The 25,936-nt window shown below is 43.8% G+C and overlaps 2 protein-coding genes across 2 annotated transcripts; one reads left to right on the forward strand and one right to left on the reverse strand.

The window, feature by feature from the left end:
* Positions 1–1,335: 1,335 nt before the first annotated feature.
* On the reverse strand, positions 1,336–16,579 carry LOC149366034 (BTB/POZ domain-containing protein KCTD9-like). Its single transcript, XM_089547797.1, has 11 exons — positions 16,342–16,579; positions 16,047–16,168; positions 15,898–15,941; positions 14,345–14,435; positions 12,689–12,885; positions 11,333–11,400; positions 10,082–10,180; positions 7,830–7,979; positions 5,243–5,348; positions 4,517–4,650; positions 1,336–2,639 (listed from the first exon to the last, which is right to left on the reverse strand). The coding sequence occupies exons 1-11, from the start codon at positions 16,417–16,419 to the stop codon at positions 2,526–2,528; spliced, it is 1,203 nt and encodes a 400-aa protein (XP_089403923.1). The 5' UTR covers positions 16,420–16,579; the 3' UTR covers positions 1,336–2,525.
* Positions 16,580–16,750: 171 nt separating this feature from the next.
* LOC149366035 (protein YIPF3-like) lies at positions 16,751–24,135 on the forward strand. The gene is made up of 10 exons (XM_089547803.1): positions 16,751–16,866; positions 17,009–17,048; positions 17,113–17,201; positions 17,321–17,430; positions 18,231–18,279; positions 18,372–18,464; positions 19,412–19,543; positions 21,479–21,601; positions 22,630–22,753; positions 24,037–24,135. Exons 1-10 carry the CDS (start codon positions 16,816–16,818, stop codon positions 24,051–24,053), a joined length of 828 nt encoding a protein of 275 aa, XP_089403929.1. The 5' UTR covers positions 16,751–16,815; the 3' UTR covers positions 24,054–24,135.
* Positions 24,136–25,936: the final 1,801 nt, after the last annotated feature.

The following is a 25,936-nucleotide window of genomic DNA, read 5'->3' on the forward strand; positions in this document are numbered from 1 at the left end:
TTTAAACACAGGAGCAAAACATCCGCTGCTGCATCACACCAGCCACTGAGTAATCTGTGGCCTGAACCAGTTACGGTGTGCAAAATTGTTGTTTCATTATTTCAAGTTTCACGAACCTTACCTCAATGTTGCTCGCTCATCAAAAGCTTCAGCAAGGCGAAGCAATAGAAAGCTTGAAGACGGCAGGTTTGAGCCAGCGCGTGTTATCACAGTGTCTTTAACAAATGCAATGTTGGTATACCCTGACGAAAGCTCAAGTGCTAGCCCGTGATGGAATCCTGCTAATCTCGTTTATCATGATAAGGAAACACAGGCCACTACTGCTTGTAACTGAGCAATAAGCCAAAAAAAAACAAAACACAAAAACACGGCAAAGGCGGGCTTATTCAGCTAGGGAAAAAAAAGTTTGAAAAATGCAAGACTGGTTAGTACTAAATACGGAATGAACATATCTTGGCCATGTTCTCTAGCACTAACTAGCAACTATGCCTTACATCCCCTCTGTAAAGGGCTCTGTGCAGTAAATCTCTTCACAGACACATTTTTTGCATGTAACATATCTTTATAACGACACTTTGACAACATGCATTTTATATGCAGAGTTAGAAGACTGATAACCAGCTCATAAGCATAACATCTTTTTCTATGTTCCTGTTCACGTTGTACGACACATATAAACCACATGGTCTGCCAAATAATATTACTTGGATGCACATGTTCGCATGGTATGCTTAAAAAGGATGAACATTCTTATTGGAAGGGTATAGTAGACAATGTCTGTACTCAGTACAGTACTACATTGTGCAGGCTAAATTCCAACATGTATACACATATGGTCGAGGCAAGGCTAGACAGATTTACAGTATAGTGATGGACGCGTGCAAATCAGTACATTCGGTCAGCAAAGTGTAGTGCAATGTCAACTGTTGTCTAACCTCACACTCTATAAAAGTACAAATGAACGAGGGTTTCTGACCCAACTTAAACCAGAGTTTCACGTGAAACTATGGTGAAAAACATCGTACAGGCAAAGAATATATCAAAGAAAATAAATATTGAGAAAGGTTGCAACAATAATATTGAACATCTCTATATCTAACCTATATCTAACGTGGCAATATTCAAAGTTAAATAGAATAACCTTTGTGTCAATCACTCACTCAAGAACATACAAGTGACACTCCTGTGCATAAAAAGAAGCAAAATGCTATCTGTGCTGTAGGCTACTATGCAGGAAATGACGGTACATTGTTGCCTAGGCTACCATATTGCAAAGTGGCTACAGCTTCGCTACGAAAAAGGGGTGACATTGAAGTAGTATGAGACACTGCATCACAAAGAACAAAGCAGTGGCATTTTTTTTTTCTCTGAGCTACTATGAATGTCATCCACCTTTATGTTAGTTTAAGCCAGGTGAACAGCTAAAACAAAACATTCAAGAGATTTATGCTAGCAAGCACACGTCTACATTAAAAATAATAATGCATTCTAAACAAGAACCATAGGGTTATGTAAATATTCTCTAACTTTGTACTCGCGCAGAAAATGAAGGTCGGAAATAACGTTGGAGACCTGTCACTCTAGTTTGTGGGCATGACAAACATGACAGCCTCCAACAAGAGGGTATCCCACATAAGTTAAGCCACGGCTCTAAGCTGAAGCATGTTGTTAGATTTAAACTCTTACATTACTGTCAGCAGTTACATGGAGCTAACGGGAGTATGTTTTGCACTATACACCTAAACTTAGTTTATTTAGTCAACATGCCCTCCGACCGTTGGAGACAAGAAGAAATGTTCAAATAAGATGTCGTTACATAGACGAATGACACTGAAAACATTAAGAAAGACATTAAACCACTAATGGCATCATTTCTGAAAACCCAGGCCAATTCCACAAGTTTCTCCTATGCTCTGTAGGAAGCACAATAATCTCCACAGAACCAGGGTGCAGCAAGGTCCTGGGCCTTGCAGATGAAAAATTGGGTTAAAAATTTCAACGAATCATGCTAGATTGAAATAAATGTCGCTGCTTGTTCTGTGTAACCATAAACAGCACCGCTTCAGTTTCAAACTCATGGCAAGTATTAGATTATTTGAATCATTGGTTTGCGTTAGTATATGGGACGCCCTGTCAATTAACATCTGGAGCTCTTAGTTCCAAAATGTAGTTATTGCAGCTATCACCGTTAGGCTCGAACCACGGAAATAGAAACCGGGAAACAAAGCAACCAAGAACTCCCTTGCATCCTGGCTTCAGTATAACAGATGATGCCAAAGGAAGTCCTTTCGAGTTCTTGGATGCATAGAAAGGCATAGCTAGCTACTCTGTAGTATGAGCCAGATCAGGTACTATGCCACTGAAGGCCACCTGATGTTAGGTTCATAGAAGCAAGGAATTATAATATTCCACCGGGAAATCACTCGCTCTGGGAACGCACGTTGCTCCGAGAAAGCACGTCGCTTCTGGAAAGCAGGTCACTCCAGGGAAGCACTTCAAACACGCACACTAACTAAGAGCAGTCATCAGATGGCCTGAGCCATGTGCAAGGGTGTCAGCATGAGCTCCATGACAGCATCCTTGAGGTTGGCACCACGCAGGTTTGCTTCGTGCAGGTCGCTCCCAGACAAGTTGCAGTTCTGGAAAATGCTCGAGGTTAGACGCCAGCTCACACATGCCCGCATGATCAGGGCATTCATTGTACGCAAGAAAGCTCGTCTAAACGTTTAAAAAAAAATCTGCTGTGAACCGTTAAAGGTGCACTGAAGAGGAATCTGAACTTGTCTTTTTGCCGCGGGAACTCGATCTACATGTTCCGAGCTTTCTTAGAAACTGCGATTTACTGCACTGTGTGGCCGATTTCCCCAATTAAATCGAATTAACGTCCGGCTCCCGCCTTTTTTTTTTTTTAATTCTGCCTCGTACGGTGGGCGGAGTCGACCAACGCGTGGAGCGCCTTTAACCCAGTCCCATGGCGGCTTGCCGCTCTGCCATCGGCGGAGTAATACGTAGTAGTCCGTAGTAGCAAATAGTCCGCGCGTATTTTTATTTCTTCGGGCTTATTTTGCGGCTATATTATCTGCGAATGAAACTATCTATTCATGGAAACCTAAAAAACAAAATAAAGCGAAAGCAAAGCCTCCACGGGACTCGGTGAAAGGCGCTCCACGCGTTTGTCGACTCCGCCCACCGTACGAGGCAGAATTCAAAAAAAAAAAAAAAGGTGGGAGCCGGACGTTAATTCGTTTTAATTGGGGAAATCGGCCACACAAGGCAATAAGTCACTGTTTCTAAGAATGCTAGGAACGTGTAGATCGAGTTCCCGCGGCAAGAAGACATGTTCAGAATCCTCTTCAGTGCACCGTTAAGACTTCAGTCAGCATGCGTCCTCAAGAGTGTGGGGGCGAGATTTCTAGAGGGTCGCGTAATTGGAAATAGAGACGAGCATTGCCACTTGGAACGTGTTTCCTAAACGACTCCATGGCACCCACAAAACGCTCTGCTCCACAAACCTCATGTTTAAAAGCAGCTGTGGATACAATAATACAACTTCTGCGGTAAGTTATATGTATATCCCAGCTGCAACAGGCAAATTTCGATGGAGGTAAAATGCACAAATGCCTGTGTGCTGTGCGATGTCAGTGCAAGCTGAAGAACCCCAAGTGGTCGAAAATTAATCCATAGCCCTCCGCTACAGCATCTCTCACAGCCCATGTGTAGCTTTGGGGCGTTAAACTCAACATCACCACAGTAAGTTATAAATGCTGACTCTGCCCCCACAACTCCTGAGACCCTTTGTTGGCATGCAGATGTCTATGACAGCAAGCTACAAAAGCAAACGTGAGCTCTCGAGCAAAACATTTGTGACTGCAGACAGGTATGTGAAGCTTTGAAATGACTTCTAAATTTCTCTACAATCAGTGCTTTCATTTCACGGAGTCTGCTCACAGAATCCATGCTGTTCATTCGAGTGTGTGAGATCTTTGATAAGTTTGACCCTCACAATTATATATGCTCAGAATTCAGGCCACTAACCAGTCGGTGTGGTTGACTTGTTCAACATCATTCATATAACTTATCATGCATTGTTGCTATGTGAACACATAGGTGTTTAAACGCATAAACATACTGACCCAGTAGTCAGCGCTAAGATGCAAGAAACAGCAAAGATGACAAAGTTGTGCTAAAGAGACCTACACTGTCAAACAGAACAAAAGTTTTGTTCTTTTTGAACGCACGTTTGCTTTTTTCTTGGGTTTTGCACTCCACTCCTGCAATACAGTCACACCCACTTATAACAATACCGGTTATAACAATATATCGGATATAACAATGGTCAGTCACGGCACCGTCAGCTTTTGGATGCGTTCTATGGTATTTTCGGCACAACCATGTTATAACAATTACTGGTTATAACAATGGTATTTCCACATCACCTCAGTATTGTTATGAGTGGATTTGACTGTATCTTGGAGAGACTGACAGTATGAATGAAGAAACCAATGAATGAACCCACTTCCAGATCTGCACCAGCAAGGATGGCCTGACGCAGGTGACAATTCTGCAGGTTGGCGTTCTTGAGGGTCGCAACTCTGAGGTTCACCCCAGCCATCTGGCTGCCATCAAGGTCGGCATCCTTCAGGTTCACCCCTGCTCCAACAGAAATGCACTCTAACTTTAACGACAATTCTGCCTTCGATGAGAGTTAACAGAATAATCCATAAAAGCTCCAACATTCCCCGGTTCACCAATGATCCTCGATGATTAACAGCCTTAATGCGTTAGGTGGTAAAACTTACCACTCGCTTACATGGTTTATTCGATACATGAAGGAAGATGTCTGAAATTTCAATTTCTTACCATTTTGAATGTCTTCTTTCCTACACAGTAAGAGTGAAAGGCATTCCATATTTGCTTGTACAATGAACACAATCTTCGTAAGCAAACTGGCACTAATGACAGATGCATTTCTTGTGTAGTGCAAGGTTTACATAGCGGTCCCTAAATTTAAAGACGAATTCGGAGGATGCATATCTTTTGTGATAGCACTTATCGCGTGAGTAAATATGGTGCATTAAAAAAAAGAAAAAGAATATAGAATGTACAAAAAGCAAATGACAGAAGAAGTAAACGCTACCAGCTGGAAGTTTGAAACGAAAACGGTAACTCGTGTACATATTCACCACGTCTCTATCCTCCACGATAAAACAAAAAAGACTAGCAGTAAAATGTGTTGAGTCACCTTCAAGGTTGGCACTGTTTCCAGCGGGGTCTTCCATGTTGCATGAACGCAGGTGAGCTGCTTCCATGTTGGCACGCATCATTTTGGCACCGACCAGCTGTGCGCCCTGTTCAGCAATGGGAGAGTCCACGCCCCTATTTTTAACCCTTTGAAGGTTTTTGCCGTATATGTACGGCGGCGGTTTTCTGTCCCGCAAGGTCTTTGCCGTACAGGTACGGTTTCGAGCTTCCGTTTGAAATTTTGCGCCAAAAGAACAATGCGTGCTCACTGGGGGGTGCTGCCACCTCTTAGGACTTACAAGAAGTGTTTGAATTTTGTGCTGCCTTCTTACGGAGATAAGCAGAACTTATGTCTAGCTTCAGCGCGGCGGCACAGACTGCGACAACACCCCTTTTGTAGTTTTGGTTTCGCCGCGTGATCACAACGGAGTCGCGCGAAATTTGAGTTTTCTTTTTGTCAGCACTATCTATGATCACATCCTGTGGGACTGCAAAATAGAGCCACCTCCGGGTGATCTAGTTACAGCTCCTTCTCTCGAGCGGTGGGAGACCGTGCTGGCTAGCTCTGACCCCAGAACGCAAGTTCTGGCGGTGGAGTGGGCTGACAAAGTCGTCGAGGGCCATGTACTCTCGACCACTTGACGCGACCTCTTGCCAAGCTCTTTCCGGCGAATAAAATGTTTTACAATCCAATCTTGCAGGGGCTGCCGAAGTTGATTTCTATCTTTATTGGCGCTGCTCTTAGCTTGCTTATCACGTTGCTCGCGAAGTATTCTCGCCCTCTGTGGCAACGCACCTACGCGGTTTCAATTCCGCCGCGGGATAGCAACGGAGTCGCGCGAAACGTGTTTTCTCTTTGTAGGCACTGTTTTGCAGAGGCGGCGAAAGTTGATTTCTATCTTTATTGGTGCTGCTCTTAGCTTGTTTATCACCGTCGCTCGTGAAATTCTATTGAACATTTTCCAGTTGTGAGTGATGCTGTCACCAAAGTGCTGTTGCTAATTTTTTTTTACTATTTATTCTCGATTATATACATTTTGTAGATTCAAGATCCGCAATAAAGTAATTTGACCACCTGGGAAAGTTTTCTTCAAAATAATTCGACCCTCAAAGGGTTAAATGCTGTTTTTCAACTATAATCAAAGTCCACACTCACTGAGCACAGCCAAAGCGCTACACAGTTGACATCCAAACTCAGCCTCCCCGAGAGTAGACAAACAGCTGGCATGATATGAGAGCCACGATGAAATGATCAAGAATAATCAAGCAGCTCTATGACTGCATGCGGTCAGATGGAAAGTGATGCTAAGCGTTCAACATTTGCTCCAACGCTTTACAGGACTTACAAGACAGCTAAAGCACCACGCTGATTGCACCGCTGTATATACTGTTCCTCACTGAGTGTGCCGCAAGTTTTCAAAAAAGTTTTCACAGTTTTACAAATGTTTTCAGCGTATCGCACACATGACAAGAGGTTTAATGGCAATTGAAGGTGGGCTTTATTCAGCAGCAAGAGTGTTTCTCCAAGACAAATTCGTAATTCGCACGGCAGACATCTCAAATTAACTTCTGCAAATGTACAAAAAAGTCATCAGTGTGGCATCAGTTATTTATTTTTTTTTTTTTGGCTGCGAACAGTGAACATATACATCACCTGGCAATGACAGCCACTACCATCGATACACTCACTGCAGTATAAGACTGTGAGGCACAGCCATGTTCCCATGAGTTGAGCTGAGATGCTGTAAGATACAGTTAGCCTTGCAATTTCTGCCAGCAATTGCACCACCGTCCATGTTCCCATGTTCCAAGCTACAGTTAAAAGTTGCCAACAAAGCACCTGTAAAATGGTAAGGCACTGCCTTTGATGGAGCAACTTTAGTGGACCATCACCGTCATTACTATAATCACTTATTTGTTTACCAACTTTAGAAGCGCCGAGGACAAGACATAACATTAGGAGAAGGGCGACCTGCAACACGTGTGCAGAGGTCAATACGCATAATCCTACGCGAGCACACGTGTTACAGGCATTTAAAGGCGAGCAGGCATGCAGCCAAGAACAAACTAGACACTGACAAAACTACAATTCGAGAATGGTAATTAGAAGCGACTCAACCCCATGGCACGTACATGCTAAATGATAACTTGGCACAGAAACAACAAAAAAAGTTAATACAATCAAGAAAAATAAAAAAAAAACTGGAGAGAGAGGGAGGGGACGGGATCACTACTTTCAAGTACTATCGGGGACAAAAGTGGCATACTCCACGCAGTGGGAGCCGGAGCAACGGCGAGCTAAAGCACGAAACATTGAAACGAGCCAAGCGACATTGCTGCTGATAATAAATGTCATGCATTGGCTGTCTCGATCCCAGATGCTGCTTGTAGATGGCGCTACAACGCAGTTTTCCGATGCTCTGGCTCCCGCCGCGTGGAGTATATACCACTTTTGCCCCCGATAGTACTTTGGCTGCAAATTTACCTTGATTTCCACGTCACCATTCTCATTGTTTTCAAAGAAAGAAAGAAAGAAAGAAAGAAAGAAAGAAGGAAAGAAAGAAAGAAGGAAAGAAAGAAAGGCTCACCTCGAGGTTGGCAAGAGTGAGGTCGGCACGCTCGAGACAGCAGTAGCTGAGGTTGGCCCAGGTGAGGCGGCACTTGCGGAGGTTGGCCCACTTGAAGTTGATGTGTCGCAGGTCGAGCCGAGACAAGTCAGCGCCCGAGAGGTCCACACCCTGGGTGTTTCGGGTCAAGTCCAAAAGTCAGGATCACTTCATTCCGCATAACAACGCGCAGCACGATTGTAAATCGCAAATGCAGGAGGAGGTTCAAGAGCCAAAGGCTCAGAGGGCGACATCCTGTTAGAATACGCATGAAAAAATGTTCGAATAATGGACAAATAACAATACTTTTACGCAAAACAGTTTAAAAAATATTACGAGAGAAAGCAATCATTTGAATCAAACATGCAGCCAAGCAGTGGAATGATAAAAGGAGAAAGATGTAGATCCAAAATAAGACTGCAATTGTACACACTTCTAACAAGTAGCACTCCGTATATACTAACAGCAGTGGGAAATGTTACTTAATAAAAAGGTTAATCCAGCGCAAAGAAGTGCGGACATGAAAGCGAACACACAACACAGGATCGTTTGCTCACACTGAGTTAATCTGTTGATAGCAATGAAACAACTAGCCCAGACTAAATATCCTGATTAGATGTTACTTTAAGCCACCGTAGTGGCTGAGTGGTTATGGTGCTCAGCTGCTAACGCGAAAGACGTGGATTCGACCTCGGCCGTGGCAGTCGCATTTCGATGGAGGCGAAATGCTAGAGACCCCTGTACTGTGCAATGTCACAGCATGTTACAGAACCCCAGGCAGTTGAAATTATACAGAGTCCTCCACTGCAGCGTCCCTCATAGCCTGAGTCACTTTGGGACTGAAACAAGTTGTTAGTTTAACATGCCTGAATGAACAGCCAAGGATTATTCTGGAAACATGAGTACTTTGGACAGCTGTGAATGCTGGATTGCCTATCCGGTGGCCAGACAGAAATCCAACAATCCCAATGGTACTATATAGTGACTACCTTGCTTTTGTGGCTGTGTGAAGGCAGCAGACAATGCAAGTGCCTGCTCAATTGGATAACGATCAACTAGGCAACAATAAAAACAGGAATCCAAGTATTTACCAAGACTACACTAGCAGCACGAGATTGGTGTGAGTAAAACTTGAACAAAATTTCTATTTGACCCCTGAAGCAGTAGAGCCTCTCTATTGTAAAGCCGCCCAGACCAGTAAATATGTTCACTACACCAGTTGTTAGTCATGGTGTGGCTCTGAGGATGCTGCTTGGTCATGAACTGGTTACTTACTGAACACACAGTGCTAGATTATGAAAGAAACATTCAGAAGTACCTTCCATCCTGCTCTTATTGTGCCTTTATGTAATAATTAACTATTTTTGGTTATCATATTTTGTTCTCATGTTTTCGATTTCGTTTATGTCTTGTGGAATTATCGCATTCGCACGTATACAACGCGGCTACGAACAAAATGTGAGCTTGTTTCCGTGTGAAAGCCACAGCTTTTCGTGAAAACTGCGTCGTCTTACGTGGCCTCAGTGACCATTTAAGAGGCAATAGTTAATAAAGACCTGTGACGCAATCAAGCGTGGCAAAGCCACCCAATGTAGTGCCGCCACGCCTTCGTTTCTTGCCGCTTTTACATCATGCAGCCCAGTCCTGCGAATGTTTGCCCTATTCCTCACTGCACTTTTACTGTCTTTCATTTCTTAGTGGCCCTCGCCACCTTCCCTCTACATTCATAGGGAGCTTTACCCCCCCCTTCCCCCTTTTTTTTTTCTGTGCGCGCCGTACGCTTTTCCTCAAGGCTCCAAGACCTCCGAAAAGTTGGCTTTTCTGCGCAGCTGATAAGCTTAGTGGTTAAGCCATCTCAAAAAGCGCCGTTTTATCGCCTTCAGTATCCACTTGCCTCATAATGTTAGCCTTGCGATCCTAGACTGCACGTGTGCCGCGATGTCATCATTCTGCGGAAGTATGTCGCTACAGCCAGACACTCTTTACTATAACCGTTCTTTTATTGTCTTTATTGCAAATTAAAAAAAAAAATGTTCAGTTGTCAATGGAAGGCAAAATGAACCACAGTTTCAATTTATTACAACCAACATTTCAGTATATCTGAGTTTACGATGGCGGGGTTCAACTCCAAATGTTTTGTGCCATTACAAAGCAGTTAGTGCCGACTAGTAGATAGGGCTAGTGCGAGGCTGCAGCAAGGCATGTGGCAGCGAGGCGGTGTATGTTATACCTGCCTGAAATCGAAGTTCCGACAGGTGGGATGTTCTCGTGAGGATGTGGACCACATCTTGTCGCGTTAACGGAAGGCAGTCTCCAGGATCAGACTCGCTTTGCTGTTGGTAGTGAGGGTAAAACATGACCATGAATGCACACAGGCAGCCATGACAGCCAAGCTGCATCTCTATGTGGCCCTAACACAGTTGTTAACAGTCACGCACATCACAGCTTCGATACAAATCATAGCTTTGACTAAGAGACAAAGGAAGTCAGTTATTTCACAAGACTGCTGCACCAACCAGGCCCTGCCAGGACCACAATATCGACAGAGAAAATAAGTGCTTTGAACTTTACTACAATGAAGGATTAACTAGCTGAAATTACAACCAAAGTGAGTAATGTTAACAAAACTGTGTATTTGTTTCATAACTAAAGAAAATATAATTCAAGCCAGTACAGAAGTAACACATGATGACTGATACTAGTTCACGTTATCACCTGCATAATAGGGAATAGTAAACAACTGCATATGGTTGTATAATATCAAAATAGAAGCTTCAGCATGGCCTCTTATTACAAACACAGCCACTTTGAAACACCAACAAGGTTGCCCGCTAAGTATAGCTGTTTATGGATGGTGAATTGAAAGCTTTAAACTAGGCTCCCAATTTTAAAACAGCAATCATAAAGGCTACATTCTAAACACGGCTTCTTAAACACCCCCCATTTCCATCCTAGCTACCTATATATAAAAAAATATATTCTGGCAGCATATGACCCATTTCTTTCCTTGAATGTGTCAGGGCAGTTAATGATACCGTAGCTAAAAAAAAAGTGTTCCTACTTGGTCCGTTTTATGACTACGTTCAATGGTAACACTGTGGCTACATACCAACTCCCAGGAAACTCAACTTTAACATTTTAGAATGTTGAGTGCCGAACATTATATTAACATCCGTTTGCTGCTGAAAACGTGTTGCTTTCTTTTTAATAAAGCAATTATGCTTTTATTTTTTGCACTTTGGACACTGTAACATAACCTTGTGTTAACATGCAACTAGTACCATCTGCCTTATTATAATGTTACATAAACCTCGCACATTGAGTGTCAATCTGATTGAGCTCCACTTAGCACATTCTATTGGAGCACTGATTATATGATCAACTCCAGTGTATTAAAGACATTAAATGAGATACGTACTGACAACAGCCCTCTGCAGCTACTATGCAGAACAAACTGTGCATCACAAGTACAGAGCAGACTTTACCTGACTGATGCGCTCCAGTTCTGGAATGACAGACTCAATTCCATAAAACCTTGCCTCTTCTAAGACACCTGCAAGTAACGTACAGTGCACCCAGTACTCTTTTAGAGCGAGAAACATGAAAAATGTTCAAGGGCTCAGCATCAAACCTGCTTATTTAGAACAAGGTGCAGCACAGACAACAGTGTTTAGACAATGATCACATCTCGTATTATGTGTTGTTATCTATGTTGTGCCTTGTTCTAGTTAAGCGTGCAGCATCAACTAGCCTGGTAGCATACCACACTGAAACTAACCTGTCTGCCAAAATTATGTGGCAGAGTCACTAAGCAACCATGTTGGAGTTTTTGCATAGAACTGAATTTCGTGCTTGCCGTCAGAATGAACACCAACCAACTCACCCAGTATAGTGTGTTTCTAAGTTATATTTCTAGTTCTTTGGGCTCTTTTTTATGTACCCCTTTTAATTTGTGGATCCCAGCGGTTCTAGCCGCTCTCATAGCAGTTTGCGAATTAGCGCACACATTTTCTTTCCTTTCTCTCTGTTGTCGAATTTCGCGCTAGTCGTCAGAATGAAGTCCATGCTTTTGGCATAGCCTGACAATAAGCAAGCAACTGCTTATGCTAAAACTTTTCGTCGTCCCACTAACTTTGCTGTAATGAAAGCCTGTTGTGCACCCTTTTGCTTTGGTGCTATATACATCCTGTGCATTGTCAGTGACACTAATGTTTAACTTCACTAAGAAAAGTCATTTTAAGGCGAAAGCCTTTAACGGCTCATACTGTTGTCCGTTAGCAGAGGGTGTCACACCTTTGGCAGAGTTTAACTTGTGTTAACTCGGTAACTAAAAAGGATAGGAGAAAACGAATGGTTGCTTCAGATAGAGGAGGAAAAAATGAACCTAGAAGCCAAGTTTGATGACTGTAGATTAATTAGTTAATTAATTATAGGTAAAAATGTCGAAATTGCGTTGAAATCGCACGGACGTCGATATAGCCACGGGAATGGTGTGACGTCACATCCACCAGAAGTCATCACGGCATAGCAAAAACTGTCAAAGAACGGTCAGAAAAACATCGGATTTGTGTCAAATTAGATGGGAAAATGCGTAATTAAGCGTAATCAACACTTCAGATCCCCGAAAGATGTATAATTTGCACATCCATATAGCCACGGAAACGGTGTGACGTCACATCCACCCGAAGTCGTCATGTCATAGTGTCCTCAGCTTTCGCCTCTCAACACTTAAGTAAGTTGCCAAAGTGTCCTCGTAACTTTTAGGCAAAACTTCATAGTGAGCTAATTTGTTCACTATGTACGTCATTCAAGTAGCGCGATTCTCTCATCTCCACACCCACCTCGTGGTGAAACACCTCGGTCAAGAATTAGCTGCCCATGGCGAAGATAGTTGAGCAATGGCTCGAAGTACGTCGGACTCCGGTCAACCAAGTAGGCGCCACGGCTGTCTCGAGCGCTTGGCCACGTTATTCCATCTGAGCCTTCACTGAACAGACGGCCAAGCATAGAACGGGGTTCCTTGGAAACCAAAGTGCTCCTGGAAGAAGAGAAAGGCCAATGTGTGGACCTATGCACACTACATGTTGAATGACTGCTGCAACACTTCTGAGAAGGCTTTCTTTCCTAACAAATAGCTGATTCATTCAAACTTCACACAAAGACCACATTGTACTCTCCAACAGGGCTATAAACTAAAAGCAATAAAGTTACTGTTATTGTTATTATTGGTACCCTCCTATACAGCCCTACTGACATTATTTCACAATAAATGAGCATCCCCATAACTTGGCACGCAAAATTTTCAAGGCAACAATGCTTGATCATAAGTACACCATTGAGATTTAGGCGCAGTTTTTTTCCACTAAGCACAACTGCAAGCAATCCATTGAATGAATACAAACCACACAGTAATCGAAATAGAAGACAACATTCGACAGACGTCTGTCCAGCTGTTACTTGAGTCATGCCATATTCAACAGATGCGGGGGAATGTTAACTACTCCCTAGGAACCCTTCCCCCTTCTTACATCCATGCTCTATGGTCAGTGACCCGGCGGATGAATAAATGGGGGCTTAAAAGGGCAAGCTGCAACTCGCCCGCAGTCATACCCGTTGAAGGAACCGAGTAGGTTTTGAAACGTCATTTTTTTTTCTTTTTTTTGTTGGTGTTCTTTCGAGCTTAAATTAAGCACAGAGTTACCATTATCAAATAGCGCTAGAACTAATATAGTTTTATACTGAGCTACCTATTCATACAAAAGAGACTCTAGCACCAACCAGGGTTGAAAATGAAGTCCCAAAGTTTCAGGCTGAACTTGGTCCCTTCCAGGGCAACTCCAGACAACACAGTCTCCTCAATGTTAGGAATCCAACAAGACAGACTTCCTTCAAATATGTTTATGTTCAAGTCATTAGCTGTATACAGCATGCAAGCACAAAAACCTTCAGTTAGCACTGATAAAGAGAAGAAGGTTGACAAAATTATGTGAACGTAACCAGTTTTTTGCGTTAATAAAACCAGATTTAATTTAACTATCTGATGGTGCCTTGCACAAATTATGCTTTAACCAGCTGCAAACCTTCTCTAATCTGTTTGAATCATCTTTACGTTACGATCTGTAAGTAGCAAAAAACTGCAAGTACGCACAAAATTTTTTCGTTTACTCTTGCAGCTAACTACTAGCTGCTTGCAAGACATCTCTTTTTCTGCCATGCTGAATGTATTTAAGACCCCTGTCACACAACATTTTCTTATTTAAAGGCCGTCAAATATATGCTTGCCACGCCGGTCACTACTTAATTCGTAAACAAAGCGCTGAGGAATTTGGCAGGAGAATATCCTATGGTCATGAAGTATGGTTTATGAAACATGCTTTCACTCAGGATTACCGGTTTAGTGGCACAAATTTCGCTTCAACAGGCACACATACTGCACTCAAATTTGACCCTCGTGGTTACATGTCCCAAACGTCCTCCGTAATGAAGGCGTAACTTACCTCGTGGTAGCAAAGTGCTTCCCGCCCACATTGAGCAGAACCCAGTCCTGGTTGCCAGGGGCAAGAGGAAGTGACGTCGATGATGACGCATCTGTAGAAGCCCAAAAATGAAGTAAGTTCTGGGCAAGGTCGGCCTCACCAATCGCACGGCAACACTACTCGCATATATGTAATAGCATATATATTAGTAAGCTAGGAAAATATATGCAAGAATTAGAGCTGTTCTGCAGAGGCGCTGTACTAGAGATGTTGCAATTATGACTGTCAACAGTGCAGTGTTTTCAATAGGTGAGCATAGCTATAAGCAATTGATTCAATGCGTCTGCTTTGAACATACCGTATTGTGCGTTTTTATTGTAAAGACTTTCAAAATTTTTCTTACCTCAACCGCTGGCTCGTTTGCTTTGCGGTGAAACTGCACACAGAGCTTGCGTATTATGGTAACTTTTTTATCGTAGCAAGTTTTACAACGGCACTTACTTAGTTGAGCCGTGCATGATGCGAAAACGTAGTCGCCTGTGTCTAGATCGGCGAACCGAAGCCCAAAACACCGAGTTTTTGCTGCTGCTGCTGCTGCTGATGATGTAGCCTTCCCTTTGTAACGGGCGGGCGCCTACCAAAGGTGCCCTGGCTGGATAAGCACACACATAAAAACAGGGCGGCAGTAGCGCCATCTGTCTTCTGCAGTAGAAAGCATCACAAGGCGCCAAGGCGAGCGTTGCAAGGAGCGCGGGGGCCTTTTCGTCTGCTTCAACTGAAGCGCTTCGAACATTTTCGACCAAGTGAATGGAAAAAATGCCAGAAACAACTATTTTAACGAGGCTGTGCCATTAAAAGAATATTGTTTGACATCTTTTTTTCATCCAATGACTTTATCCAGTTCAGCTTATATCGTCCGCTTTCGTGGCTCTCCTAAAGCGTCGGAGGATGACGTCGCAAAGTCCTGAGCTGTGTTTTTCTTGTTTAATTGCATTGTGGAAGACAGATGGCGCTACTGCCGCCCGTCAGCAAAAACTTGGTGTTTTGGGCTTCGGTTCGCCGATCTCGACGCAGACGACTACGTTTTCGCATCATGCACGGCTCAACTAAGCAAGTACCGTTGTAAAACTTGCTACGACACAAAAGTTACCATAATATGCAAGCTCTGTGTGCAGTGTCACCACAAACGAGCCAGTGGTTGAGGTAAGAAAAATTTTGAAAGTCTTTACGATAAAAACGCACAATACGGTACATTCTCGTGCCCTCGGAGGACTGAAGTGTTTGCTGTCAGCCGCGAATAACTATGTAAGACGAATGTTTGACGAACAAAACAGCAACGAAAGGATCTCGTATAGTCGCTATTACACCCCAATAAAAAAAAAAACGCAGATCGTTAGTTAATTACTTTGAAGGAGCTGCGATCAGAGCAGCATGCACATCTTCAGATATTCATTTCACCGCAACGCATTCGCACTGCTGTCGGGATCGATAAAGGCCGCGCTGTTTTGTCCCTATCGTTATTTAATTCTCGGTCGATTGCACCGTCCGGGATGGCGTGAAATACTGCAGCTCACCAACGAAGCTTTCTCCAGACGAGACAAACAGGACGTCTTCGTCCCTGAAATGCACAAGGTGCCGATGTCAGATTAGAACAAGCAAATTACGAACAGATGCACTTCAAGTTGCTTGAAAGCGGTAGTGGAAATCGCTGCAGCATACTCGCCTAATCAGACTAGTATCGTCAATTTCGCCGCCTTTGCTGGTAAACAACCTTTTGGCCTGTATTCCAAACTTGGCACTAATAGCTCTCAGCAGTTCGTCGAAAGCGCCCGGAACCAGTAACACCTTTCAAAGGAGAGAATAGAAGAAAAGCATTAGCAATCACCGCTCGATAAGCTCAAGACACGGTGCCACACTGTCAAGGACGAAATTTAGAGTAGTCGGTAAATAGGCGGACTTTACAGGAATCAGTAGACACTGCTGGAATACGATGACAGCATGTATCAGAGGTCACTTACCTTCCCATCGCGATTGGTTCCGTTACGGTGGACAATTACTCTCACCGCTCTATCTTGTGCGCGCTGTTCACTTGCCATTTATAGTGGATTCAGCAACAAGAATTCTGTTAAATCAGTGTGAAGCCGACATAACGGTGAAAACCCTGACGGGGCAACGACGGAGAAATGCTTGCAAAACACGTAAAACTACCCGCAAGCAGAAGAACGCCGAAACAGCCGGCTTATGATGGCTATCGGATCGGATTGTCATGGATACGTCGATATGTCGCTGCGCTGATAACGCCTGTACGTGAAAGTCGCAGGCCTTTTTATTTTTCCGTAGATCGTAGCAGCTTTATGTGATAGTTAAATATTGGAAGCATATAAGTGCATTAAAGCTGGGGGTGAGCTTATTATGTGCAAACAGAAATTATGTAGAGATGGCAAAATAGACTTCACGTACGTAAACAAACCAAGTAACAAACCGCAGCCAATATGGCGGCGCCGTCAGATGCTCGCAGTTCGTTTACACCAGCAGAAAAACAGGTAATATACTTCAATTTTGACTGCTGTAATCGCTGATGAGGGTTCAGAGCAACCAACTCATGCTTCTCAACAGTGCGAAGTCACTTTTGTTGCGCTGTTGTCGATATTTAATTCATAACGCGTATTTGCAATTTGGTTTCAGGAATCCACTGTGCTTGATTTCACCGACGCTCTGTCGTCAGGTAAGTAACGTACAGGAAAAAAATTAATCTGCCTTGAAGATAACCTGTCACTACTGGCTTTCAGAACATCATGATGACAAGTTGTACCAAACGGGGAAGCCTGATCCCGCCTTACTTCAACACGGGGATGTCTTTTCTTCTATGCCGTCTATGGTGCGTAGCTGCCCTCAGCGTGTCCATTTATTTGACTGCGGTCCAACTGCTTCAAGTGGTGGCCAACTGTTTAAGGCGTTAATTTCTAAAAAAAATTGCTGGCTTTGACCACTTCGCAGCTCTTGTGGCAAGCTGGGAAACAGCAGGCCCAAAACGCCTTCAGTATCTACGCCAACATTGATCTCCTGAGGCCGTATTTTCACGTCGAGCCGCAAGAAGTTCGAGCAAGGTGAGGCGCACATTTTCTATCACTGCAGCCACAGCGTCGTCTTTTGTCTTAACGCTTTAAAAGCGGTGTTTGCTTCTTTTGCGAGTGTGAGTGGGCAAAGAATGCATAGTTGAAAAGCTGCTGAGAGACCTAGCATGCGGGAAAGTTCACTGGCATTTATTTTAAGGAACGACAAACTAACGAAAATGTAGCACATACGTCGAAGAAGCTGCAGGTACGATGTTGTATGCCGTCCTGTGGTGATTTTGTGTGGGTCCCTGCTTCTGTGCATTTTACTGTATCCTGTCTTGTAAAAACCTCACGATGAATGTTTGGAATGGAATGTCACCTCTATTTTTAGGTTCGTTTGCAAAACAGCTTTTGTACGAGTTGAAGTCTTTTGCCTACTAATGCCAGGTTTCTGTCAATGTAACCATTGTGTCATCTTGTAACCTCAATGTGTTAAAGTCGCTGTTCACTAATTTTGCATCTCTAAATGTCGAAGCAATGTAAAGGTGAGGGACTACAAAGAATTGTGGCTTGCTCCGTTCAGTCCAGTTTGAGTTTACTGAGTACATTACGAAATTAGACACAGTTCAGTTTTAGTTTACTGAGTGCATAACGAAATTAAAGCATATCATTGAAAGAGCAGCAAAAATGGGGTGGAATTTTTTTCTACTAAACGTAACTAGAGTAGAATGTGGAGCAGTTGTGAACGGATGCAAAGGAGCTGATCATCCATAGCGTTCCGATTGCTTTTAGTAACAACTTTTACTTCCTTTGTGCCATAGATAGATGCTAACATGTTCCCGCTTTTACAGAATCTTGGAGTCTTTCCTGCCCCGTTGGCCATCACACTACGCACCTTTGGTAAATGCTCTGTCGCAGCCTTTGTGATCTTTCACGTTATGCAGAGTTTTATTGCTGTTCTTAAAGGTCTTTCCATGCTTTTTTTTTTTCAGTTAATTCCAGCTGAGCTTTATGGTCCTTTGATGCTGGTTTTGACCTTGATAACGCTTCTGCTTTTTGGAATGAAGACATCTGGTCATACTGTGGTGCGTATACCTGTGTTCCCTCCCGATATGAAGCTGTTTTGTTCTGTGATACTAATAACTGGTTGTGGCAGTAAGTAATTGTCTTCAGTGTACTTTGCAGCCACTGATTGTGAAGTGTGCGAAGTAGGTTTTCCCTGGATTTACACACAATATCACTTGACGTAAATAAGATGCAAAGGTGGCAGTTACATGAACTGCCAATAAACTCAGATAGAAGCCTTGGAACAAGACTGTTTCATATAAAAGGTGTACAGGAAAACTGTAACTTGTATTACACTTTAAGAACAATTAAGCAATCTTACAAACAGTAACACATCGATTGAGTCCTGTGACAACAAATCACAAGAGTATTGGAAAGTGTTTTATATAGTACTTTTACATTTTCATAATGTTGGACCAGCTAGCCAGCTTGTCCATCTTAATGAACATAATGGCAATTCTGCTTTTATGCTAGCTTCATGGTGTTGTGATGAAAATATTGACAGATGCAAGTGTGGTAGCATGGGTTGTTTATTTTTAGTGGTTTTAATTGGCACTGTGAGATATGGTGCCATTGTGGGGGCTTTATGGAGTTCTGGGCTACTGCTGTTTGCAAGCTCGCATTGAAAATATAGCTGATTTGATGTTGCATAGAGTGGGCTAATATTTTCGAGCATATTTGTACATGCAAGGCATTATGCTCGGTTTCATAGCTAGCTGTAGAGGCTTTTACTGAAGAAAGAAAGGTAACCTATTTCTTCACTGCAACACCCAAGTTTTCTGAAATTAGTCAAATTTACTGAGAGGCACTGTGATGGAAGCACTGTTTGGGCACAAGTCGTTGCTGTTTCTGACGGCAGTTGTAGAATTTTTTTTCTTTTGTGTGATTGTTGTTTGCTATCTGGGCTTTATTTTTGCTGAACAGTATGTTTGCCCTCTGATTGTTTCTTGTCACTGACTCTTATCAGAAAGAAGGCACACTCATGGGCACTGCATTTGGTGTCAGTTTTGGCTACTGGCTTGGAGGCTCAGCCCTGGTCCGTGCTGCCGGTTACATCAGCAGCACGCAGCTCTCCTTCTTCCAGGTGTTGTCACTGATGGTGAGTGAATGAAGTGGCTGGGTCATGCAAGTGCTGTTAAGTGCACTGTATTAAAATTGTTGAAATGATTATTTAAAGTTGCTAACAGGTTGTTTGGTGGGTGAGTGGGCTGGAATTTTGAACTCAGCTTTTGTTTATTGCATTTAGGGACTTTGTTTTTGTGGGTCTTGTTTTAGCTGTTGAGAGTAAAGTTCCGTTGGTATCAAATGTAATACAGATTGGAAAAAAAAAAAATGGTGTTGGAGTATTGAATCGAATGCCGAGTGTTTCCTTTTTCCAGAAGTTAAGCTAAAGAAGTTACAGAGGATGAGAGCGTAAGGAACTAGATTTGTCCAGCTGCAAAGCTCGTAAACGGTTTACAAGTTTTAGCAGTTGATGGGACGGCCAACTGAGTGACGTTGAAGTGAACTGCGAGTGAAACTTCAGGGCAATTTTTTTGTCATCGTGACAGTATGAACAATGTTGCTAGGTAAGCATGCATGTAGAAGGTTTGGTTGGTTGGTTGTACATTAATGTAGCTGTAAAAATCACAATAGTGGTGAGATGAAAATCAGATTTAACGCCATAATTCTCCTCGTCACGTTGGTCATGCAAACTGTGGCTGGTATTACGGCCATCTCCGAGAGGGAAAGTAGAAATGGAGTGCCTTCATGCACAGAGGTAATTTCCTTTAAGTCGTGCGAGAGGTAAAGTACAGGCAAGTCTGCCTTTGCAACTGAAGATTACGTTCTCACTACAGAGCAGCTGACAGTCTACGATGTAGCAGGTGTGCCTTTGTTGTTGAGTATGTAACAGTGGAAAAACTCAGATGACATTGACTCTGATGTAAATGTTGATCAGAGTTTGTTGGAGAAGATAGTGATATGAAATTGAAGTGGGCTTTGACAAGTGTGCATGCCGTTTCATGTGGAATCTTTACTCAGCGATGAGCCACTTATTCCACCGTATCATAGACCGTGACACTTAATATCCATAACGTTGTCTTTGTGTTTAGCACATTGTGCCCTCAGTTGTTGCTGTGCCACTGACCCTTCACTGCTGCTAACTGCTACAAAGTAAAGTGTGCTGTAACAAAGGTCAGGGGTTGCTGAATTTCAAATTTTGTTCAGCTAAGTAGACGAGATTATAATTAGTATTTCAATAAATGCTAACTGGGAAAAAAGATCGTTTGTGGCAGTCCAGGGGAAATACATTGCAAAGAGCAGTTCAGAAAGGACCAGTATATTGCACAGTGTCATAGCTTATTGCATATACTATATATTTCACAATTATTCCTGTGAAAAAAGACAACAGGCATTGTAACCAGAAAAGCAGTGGGGAATATTTGTGGTCTTGATCTAAGTCAGGAATTATTAGCCTGATCATTTTTTTTTAGGTGGAAGATAATTTAACAGAGAGTAGAAGAAAAGACCATGCCACTGGTGATATTCGAACTTCGGACGTCCTTCCTTCCTTTCTTTCATTTGTATGTCATAACAAGCCCATCATTTCTCTATCCTTGTGTGCGCTGAACACAATCAAGAAATTCCTTGCCAAGTGTCATGGCCCCCACCGTGTCCTAGATTGCACATCACCTGTGAACTGCATTGTCAAGCCGCTCACACAGTCTCCTGATCTTCGCTGCCATGACCGCTAGACTGTGCACAACCAGTGCTTCAAGCTGTACCAGGACCCTGTGATCGTGTCCTCTCCATAGGTCGCCAGTGTGGCTCCTTATTTCATCAGGGTCCTTTGTAAAGAAGACTCTGGGCATTGGTCCCAGCAGCATGGATATTACTGTGTGTGTGTCTGTGTTCACGCCGTCTGCCCTCTTATGGCTTCCACCACTGCTCTGTTCCTCGGAATGAATCCTTATCTTACACCAGTCTCCTTTTCAGCTTCGTGTTGGCTTTGGCTGGTGCTGGATATGTAGTGGCCCCTTTTGTCTGGTTACAGGGCTACGGTCTCTCTGGTCACTGCCTGGCCCTGCTGCTGGGTAATGCATTCCACCCGGTGCACTCCCATCTGTTCTTCTACTCAATATGGCTACTCCTGGGTGGTGTGACCGCTGCCAAGCTGGTAAGCTCCCCGGGGATGTACAGGTCATTTGTGCAAACAGCACTAATTCTAAGGATTTTTTTACTTTAATTTTGCAAAGAGTCGCATCCTTGCCTCGCATTACTTTCTATGGTGATGTCAGGTGAAAAATAAGGTTTTCACTACAGCTGTGCAAGTAGCGCCATCTCATGTCGGCAGCAGGATGAAAGCAGATGACGCAAAACCAGAAGTACTTCTCCTTCCTGGATGTTTATTCGCGGCGCTGTAATTTCATGCGGTCGGCGTTAGCTTTGTTCACAACACACCTTCAACTGCCCACTGCGGTTGCTATGGGCCTGAGTGGGTCCCAGTGGTCCACTCTGTATGTCACTTCCTGTGGTTGGCTATGGCTGCCCTTTTTGTAGTCTTAGTTTGAAAAATGGTGGTTTTTATGAGGCATTCCTGACGCACTCACTTTTGTTGCTACTTCTCTTTTTTTTTAGCCCTCCCTGCTAGCATGCTTCTAGCTAGTGGTCTTTTTACCGAGCACAAAATTATGTTTCAGTTGAGGTTTAGCTGTATTACAACATGCACATAGAAGTGTACATCATACTTGTTCGTTTTTAGTTTACCCACAGAGGATGGCCCCTTTTAAATTTAGAGCAAATTTATGCTGTAGTGCCATGTGAAGTTTCATGTTTACGTGCCTGCTCTGTCCTTCAGCACGTAAACATAGCAAAAGGCTTGCCTGGACTTTCTGCATAGTCATGTTTTGTTTCATGTATGCAGTCATGTTCGTGGGCTCCAGATGATTGGTTAGGTTTGGTTATTGGGGTTTAACGTCCCAAAGCGACTCAGGCGATTAGGGACGCCGTAGTGGATGGCTCCGGAAATTTCGACCACCTGGGGTTCTTTAACGTGCACTGACATCGCACAGCACACGGGCCTCTAGAATTTCACCAGATGAGGGGAGGAGGTTATAGGTTGTGAAGAACAGAGCCACAGAGTTGAGGAAGTTTTTTTGCATGTGTGTTTTTTGCATAAGGTGGCATGTTGTTCTCTCTCTGCAGATGTCAGTCTTTTCAGCCAAGACCGCCAGCTCATCGCACAAGGCAGTTGCTGCTGGCAGTGCCGGGGCCCTTCACCTGCTTGCTTTGCTCTACTTCCACTTTGCATACCACAGGACTGTCGAAGGTGAGGATTCCAGCTCTGCCATTTATGCCAGATTACCAAGACTCATTGTTCTGCAAATTCTGAAGTGCCGTACTTTAGCTTTCTGCAGATATTTTATGCACTCGCTTACTTTCTCACTCTCTGCTCACTCACTCGCTTAGTCAATTACCTATTCATTCATTCATGCAGTTATGCATGCATTCAAGGACCTTTCGACAAGAGGGTTACATTAGGGAAAGGGGGAGCCAACAGTAGAATGAGATACAAAGAAAAATGGAACAGTGAAATGCTGTAAAAAATGCATTGCCTGACAGAAATACATAATTGGTCAAATGTTTAGGGGAAACCTCCAAGGTGGAGTAGAAACCACCTTGGGGGTTTCCCCTAAACATTTGACCAACACTGTTCCCACTTCGAGTTATTGATCAATTCGCTCTCGCGCTACCATAAGCTTGCCGTCCCGGCTAGCTCAGTTGGTAGAGCGACTGCTCCGGTGAAGCGGTGGTCCCGGGTTCAAACCCCGGACCAGGACGAATTTTTCTTTAACTACGAAGTTTCTGAGAATGCTGTATAGCTTTCCTTTGTAGCCGTATGGCTGCGCTCGGGTGGATGCCAACGAGTAATTACTCCCTTATTAGAAATACATAATACGTAATAGAGAGGCAAACAATGCAGAAGCAACAAAAATATGATATAAGAATAATACCACTGACTAGCAATATCACTTTTCAAAAGTTCTTGAAATTTGGCTTGGCAATATGTATTGGCTCTTTTGTGTTGTTAAATGGAGATGATTCCAGTCAATAGTGGTTCGAGGTAGGCATGATTTGACACAAAAGGAGCCATGGCATGTGATGTGCTGAAGGTTTGAAAGAATGATCACATTGTGGGAGAATTGCAGAGGGTGAGTGGTAAAGTTGCCAGGAAGTATTTGGTGATGATCAGCGATATTATGTTTTCTGTGTTTATTCTTATTTGCACTAGTGTAAGAGGGGCTCCGGCAATGCTTTCTATGCCTTAGAGATCGGAGATTTAACAGAAAATGCTGCAGTTATGGTAACAAAGAGTTTGTGAAGTATCTGAAAGCTCAGCAGTTGCCGCAACACGTCATGTAATGTGACTGCGCAGGGACTGTCTCTGTGGGCTTAATGAGAGTGTTTCTTTTATCCACTTCTGCAGTGAATGAAAAGCAGTTTTACTTGGTTTGAGGTTTGTAGTAGCAGGCAGTTGCGGAGGTGTTGGAGCACTCTTGCAGGAACAGTTGTGAAATCTTACTTGCATGTCTTTGTTCTTTCCTGTTGCAGTGCTCGAGAGTATCTGAAGAAGGCTATTTTGGATGACGTTTCAAGAGATTTTCCTGGATGATTGTTTGTTGTCTAATATACAAGGAGTGTGGACCATAACTTTTATCGTGTGGTGTCAATGCATGTGCACTATCTGTGCCAGTCAAAGGTTGAGGTTTGGACCATATGAAGCAAAATTTCTCTGATACGAATATCATGGGGGTAACGAAATATATTTGTATCATCTGGAATCTGTGCCATCAAAACACGAACGATACCTTTTCGCTGATGCTCGTGAAAATGCATTCCCGTAAATATATTTACATTTCAAGCATGTTCTGAAAGCCCTAATGCTGGTTTTGTTTGGTTTGGTTTATGGGGTATAATGTTCCAAAGTGACTCAAGCTATGACAGACGACGTAGTGGAGGGCTCTGGACACTTTGAACCAAACCAAACCTTAATGGGGGGCTGCTGAGTTTTCCTGAATATGCTCAATGCTTGCACGATGCAAAATCAACCCATTCACGTGGCTATGGTGCTAGGCTGCTGGCCCGAAAGACGTGGGTTCGATCCCGGCCGCGACGGCTGAATTTCTTTGGAGGAGAAATTCGAGGCCCGTGTACTGTGCGATGTCAGTGCACGTTAAAGAACCCCAGGTGGTCGAAATTTCCGGAGCCCTCCACTACGGCGTCTCTCATAGCCTTAGTCGCTTTGGGATGTTAAACCCCATAAACCAAACCAAACCAAACCATTCACGCCGCACCACGCACTGCGCTCGCGTTTGCGGGTCAAATTGCAGTCGCTGTTTTAGCAAGATATGGATAGCATGCTACTGCTCTGCGCTCAGCTTGCAGGTAAGTACTGCGAAACTAGTGACCAGGGCGTTGTTGACATGCGGGCAATGCTACTGTAGTGATTAATAGGAGGCGAAATTCAAGGCGTCCATGTACTGTGTGATGTCATTGCATGTTAAATAACCCCAGGTGGTCGAAACAAATCTGGAGCCCTGCACTATGGCATCCCTCACAGTCCATCTGTCACTTTTGGTATGCTAAACCCTTACTATACTATGCCATCACGCAGCACGCCCGCTTTATATGAAGGGGTTAATAAGTGACTGTGCCTTATGCGCGCCTACCCAGCACTCCATGCGCCCACTCCACGCCTTACGACTGGTTACTTACCCCGGATACTCCAATGCACTTGGCAAAAGGTGCATCGGCATGTCGCACTACGCCTGTATCAATCGCTGAAAGCACTAAAAGTCTCATTACCGCGACTCAGGTAAAACATCCGGTCAATTTTTGTAGCGAAAGCTACGCTAGGCTAGCAGAAGCGCATTTCGCGGAGCCGGGCAAAGACCACTACGGCGCATGCGTCGTTACCATGGCAACCAGTTGCGCTGGAGCCACAGGTGTGTGCCACGTTTTGCCGCAGCCGCTGCTCCAAATTCCGATCACTTAGCTATGCGCCGCACTGCGCATGCGCAGAGTCGCGCCGCGTAGCTGATATAAGCCGGGAGCGATGCACTCGCTCCTCAGACGCACATCATGGGAGAAGGAGAGCGGTCGTGCTCGTCACGGCAGCAGTACAGGCTGCGTGAAATTGAGTCTTCCGGTCCAGAAGTCGTCGCATGCGTTAAGGCCGGCCGACAACGTGAAAACGAGGCGAGAAAGAAGGCTAAGCAGGTGGCCGGGACAACGACGACGACGCCCGAAGAACGAGAGGAATGTCTCGCGAAGAGAGACTGTCAAGATGCTGAACGACGACGACGGCATGTCTCTACCTAAATGTCAGTAGACGAAACTGCTTTCGCTATGTATACCCTAGCCTAGCTGAGCTAAGCCGCTTCCAATTTTTTGCCTAGCCTGGTAGCGTTGCAGTTACATGTATATATAAAAGATGATGTATTGCTGCGAT

The sequence above is a fragment of the Amblyomma mixtum genome, chromosome 1 (genome assembly GCF_055824585.1).
Source record: "Amblyomma mixtum isolate Tamu chromosome 1, ASM5582458v1, whole genome shotgun sequence".
Lineage (NCBI taxonomy): Eukaryota > Metazoa > Arthropoda > Arachnida > Ixodida > Ixodidae > Amblyomma > Amblyomma mixtum.

What these genes read in the sequence shown, in the direction of transcription:
- LOC149366034 (XM_089547797.1), bottom strand. Translation starts at nt 16,419, where the DNA reads ATGGCAAGTGAACAGCGCGCACAAGATAGAGCGGTGAGAGTAATTGTC. An exon ending in AAGCACTTTGCTACCACGAG is followed by an intron (nt 12,886 to 14,344) that starts GTAAGTTACGCC and finishes CTCTTCTTCCAG; the next exon opens with GAGCACTTTGGTTTCCAAGG. An exon ending in CCGAGGTGTTTCACCACGAG is followed by an intron (nt 11,401 to 12,688) that starts GTGGGTGTGGAG and finishes CGTTACTTGCAG; the next exon opens with GTGTCTTAGAAGAGGCAAGG.
- LOC149366035 (XM_089547803.1), top strand. Translation starts at nt 16,816, where the DNA reads ATGGCGGCGCCGTCAGATGCTCGCAGTTCGTTTACACCAGCAGAAAAA. An exon ending in CACCGACGCTCTGTCGTCAG is followed by an intron (nt 17,049 to 17,112) that starts GTAAGTAACGTA and finishes ACTGGCTTTCAG; the next exon opens with AACATCATGATGACAAGTTG. An exon ending in TCCAGGTGTTGTCACTGATG is followed by an intron (nt 19,544 to 21,478) that starts GTGAGTGAATGA and finishes GTCTGGTTACAG; the next exon opens with GGCTACGGTCTCTCTGGTCA.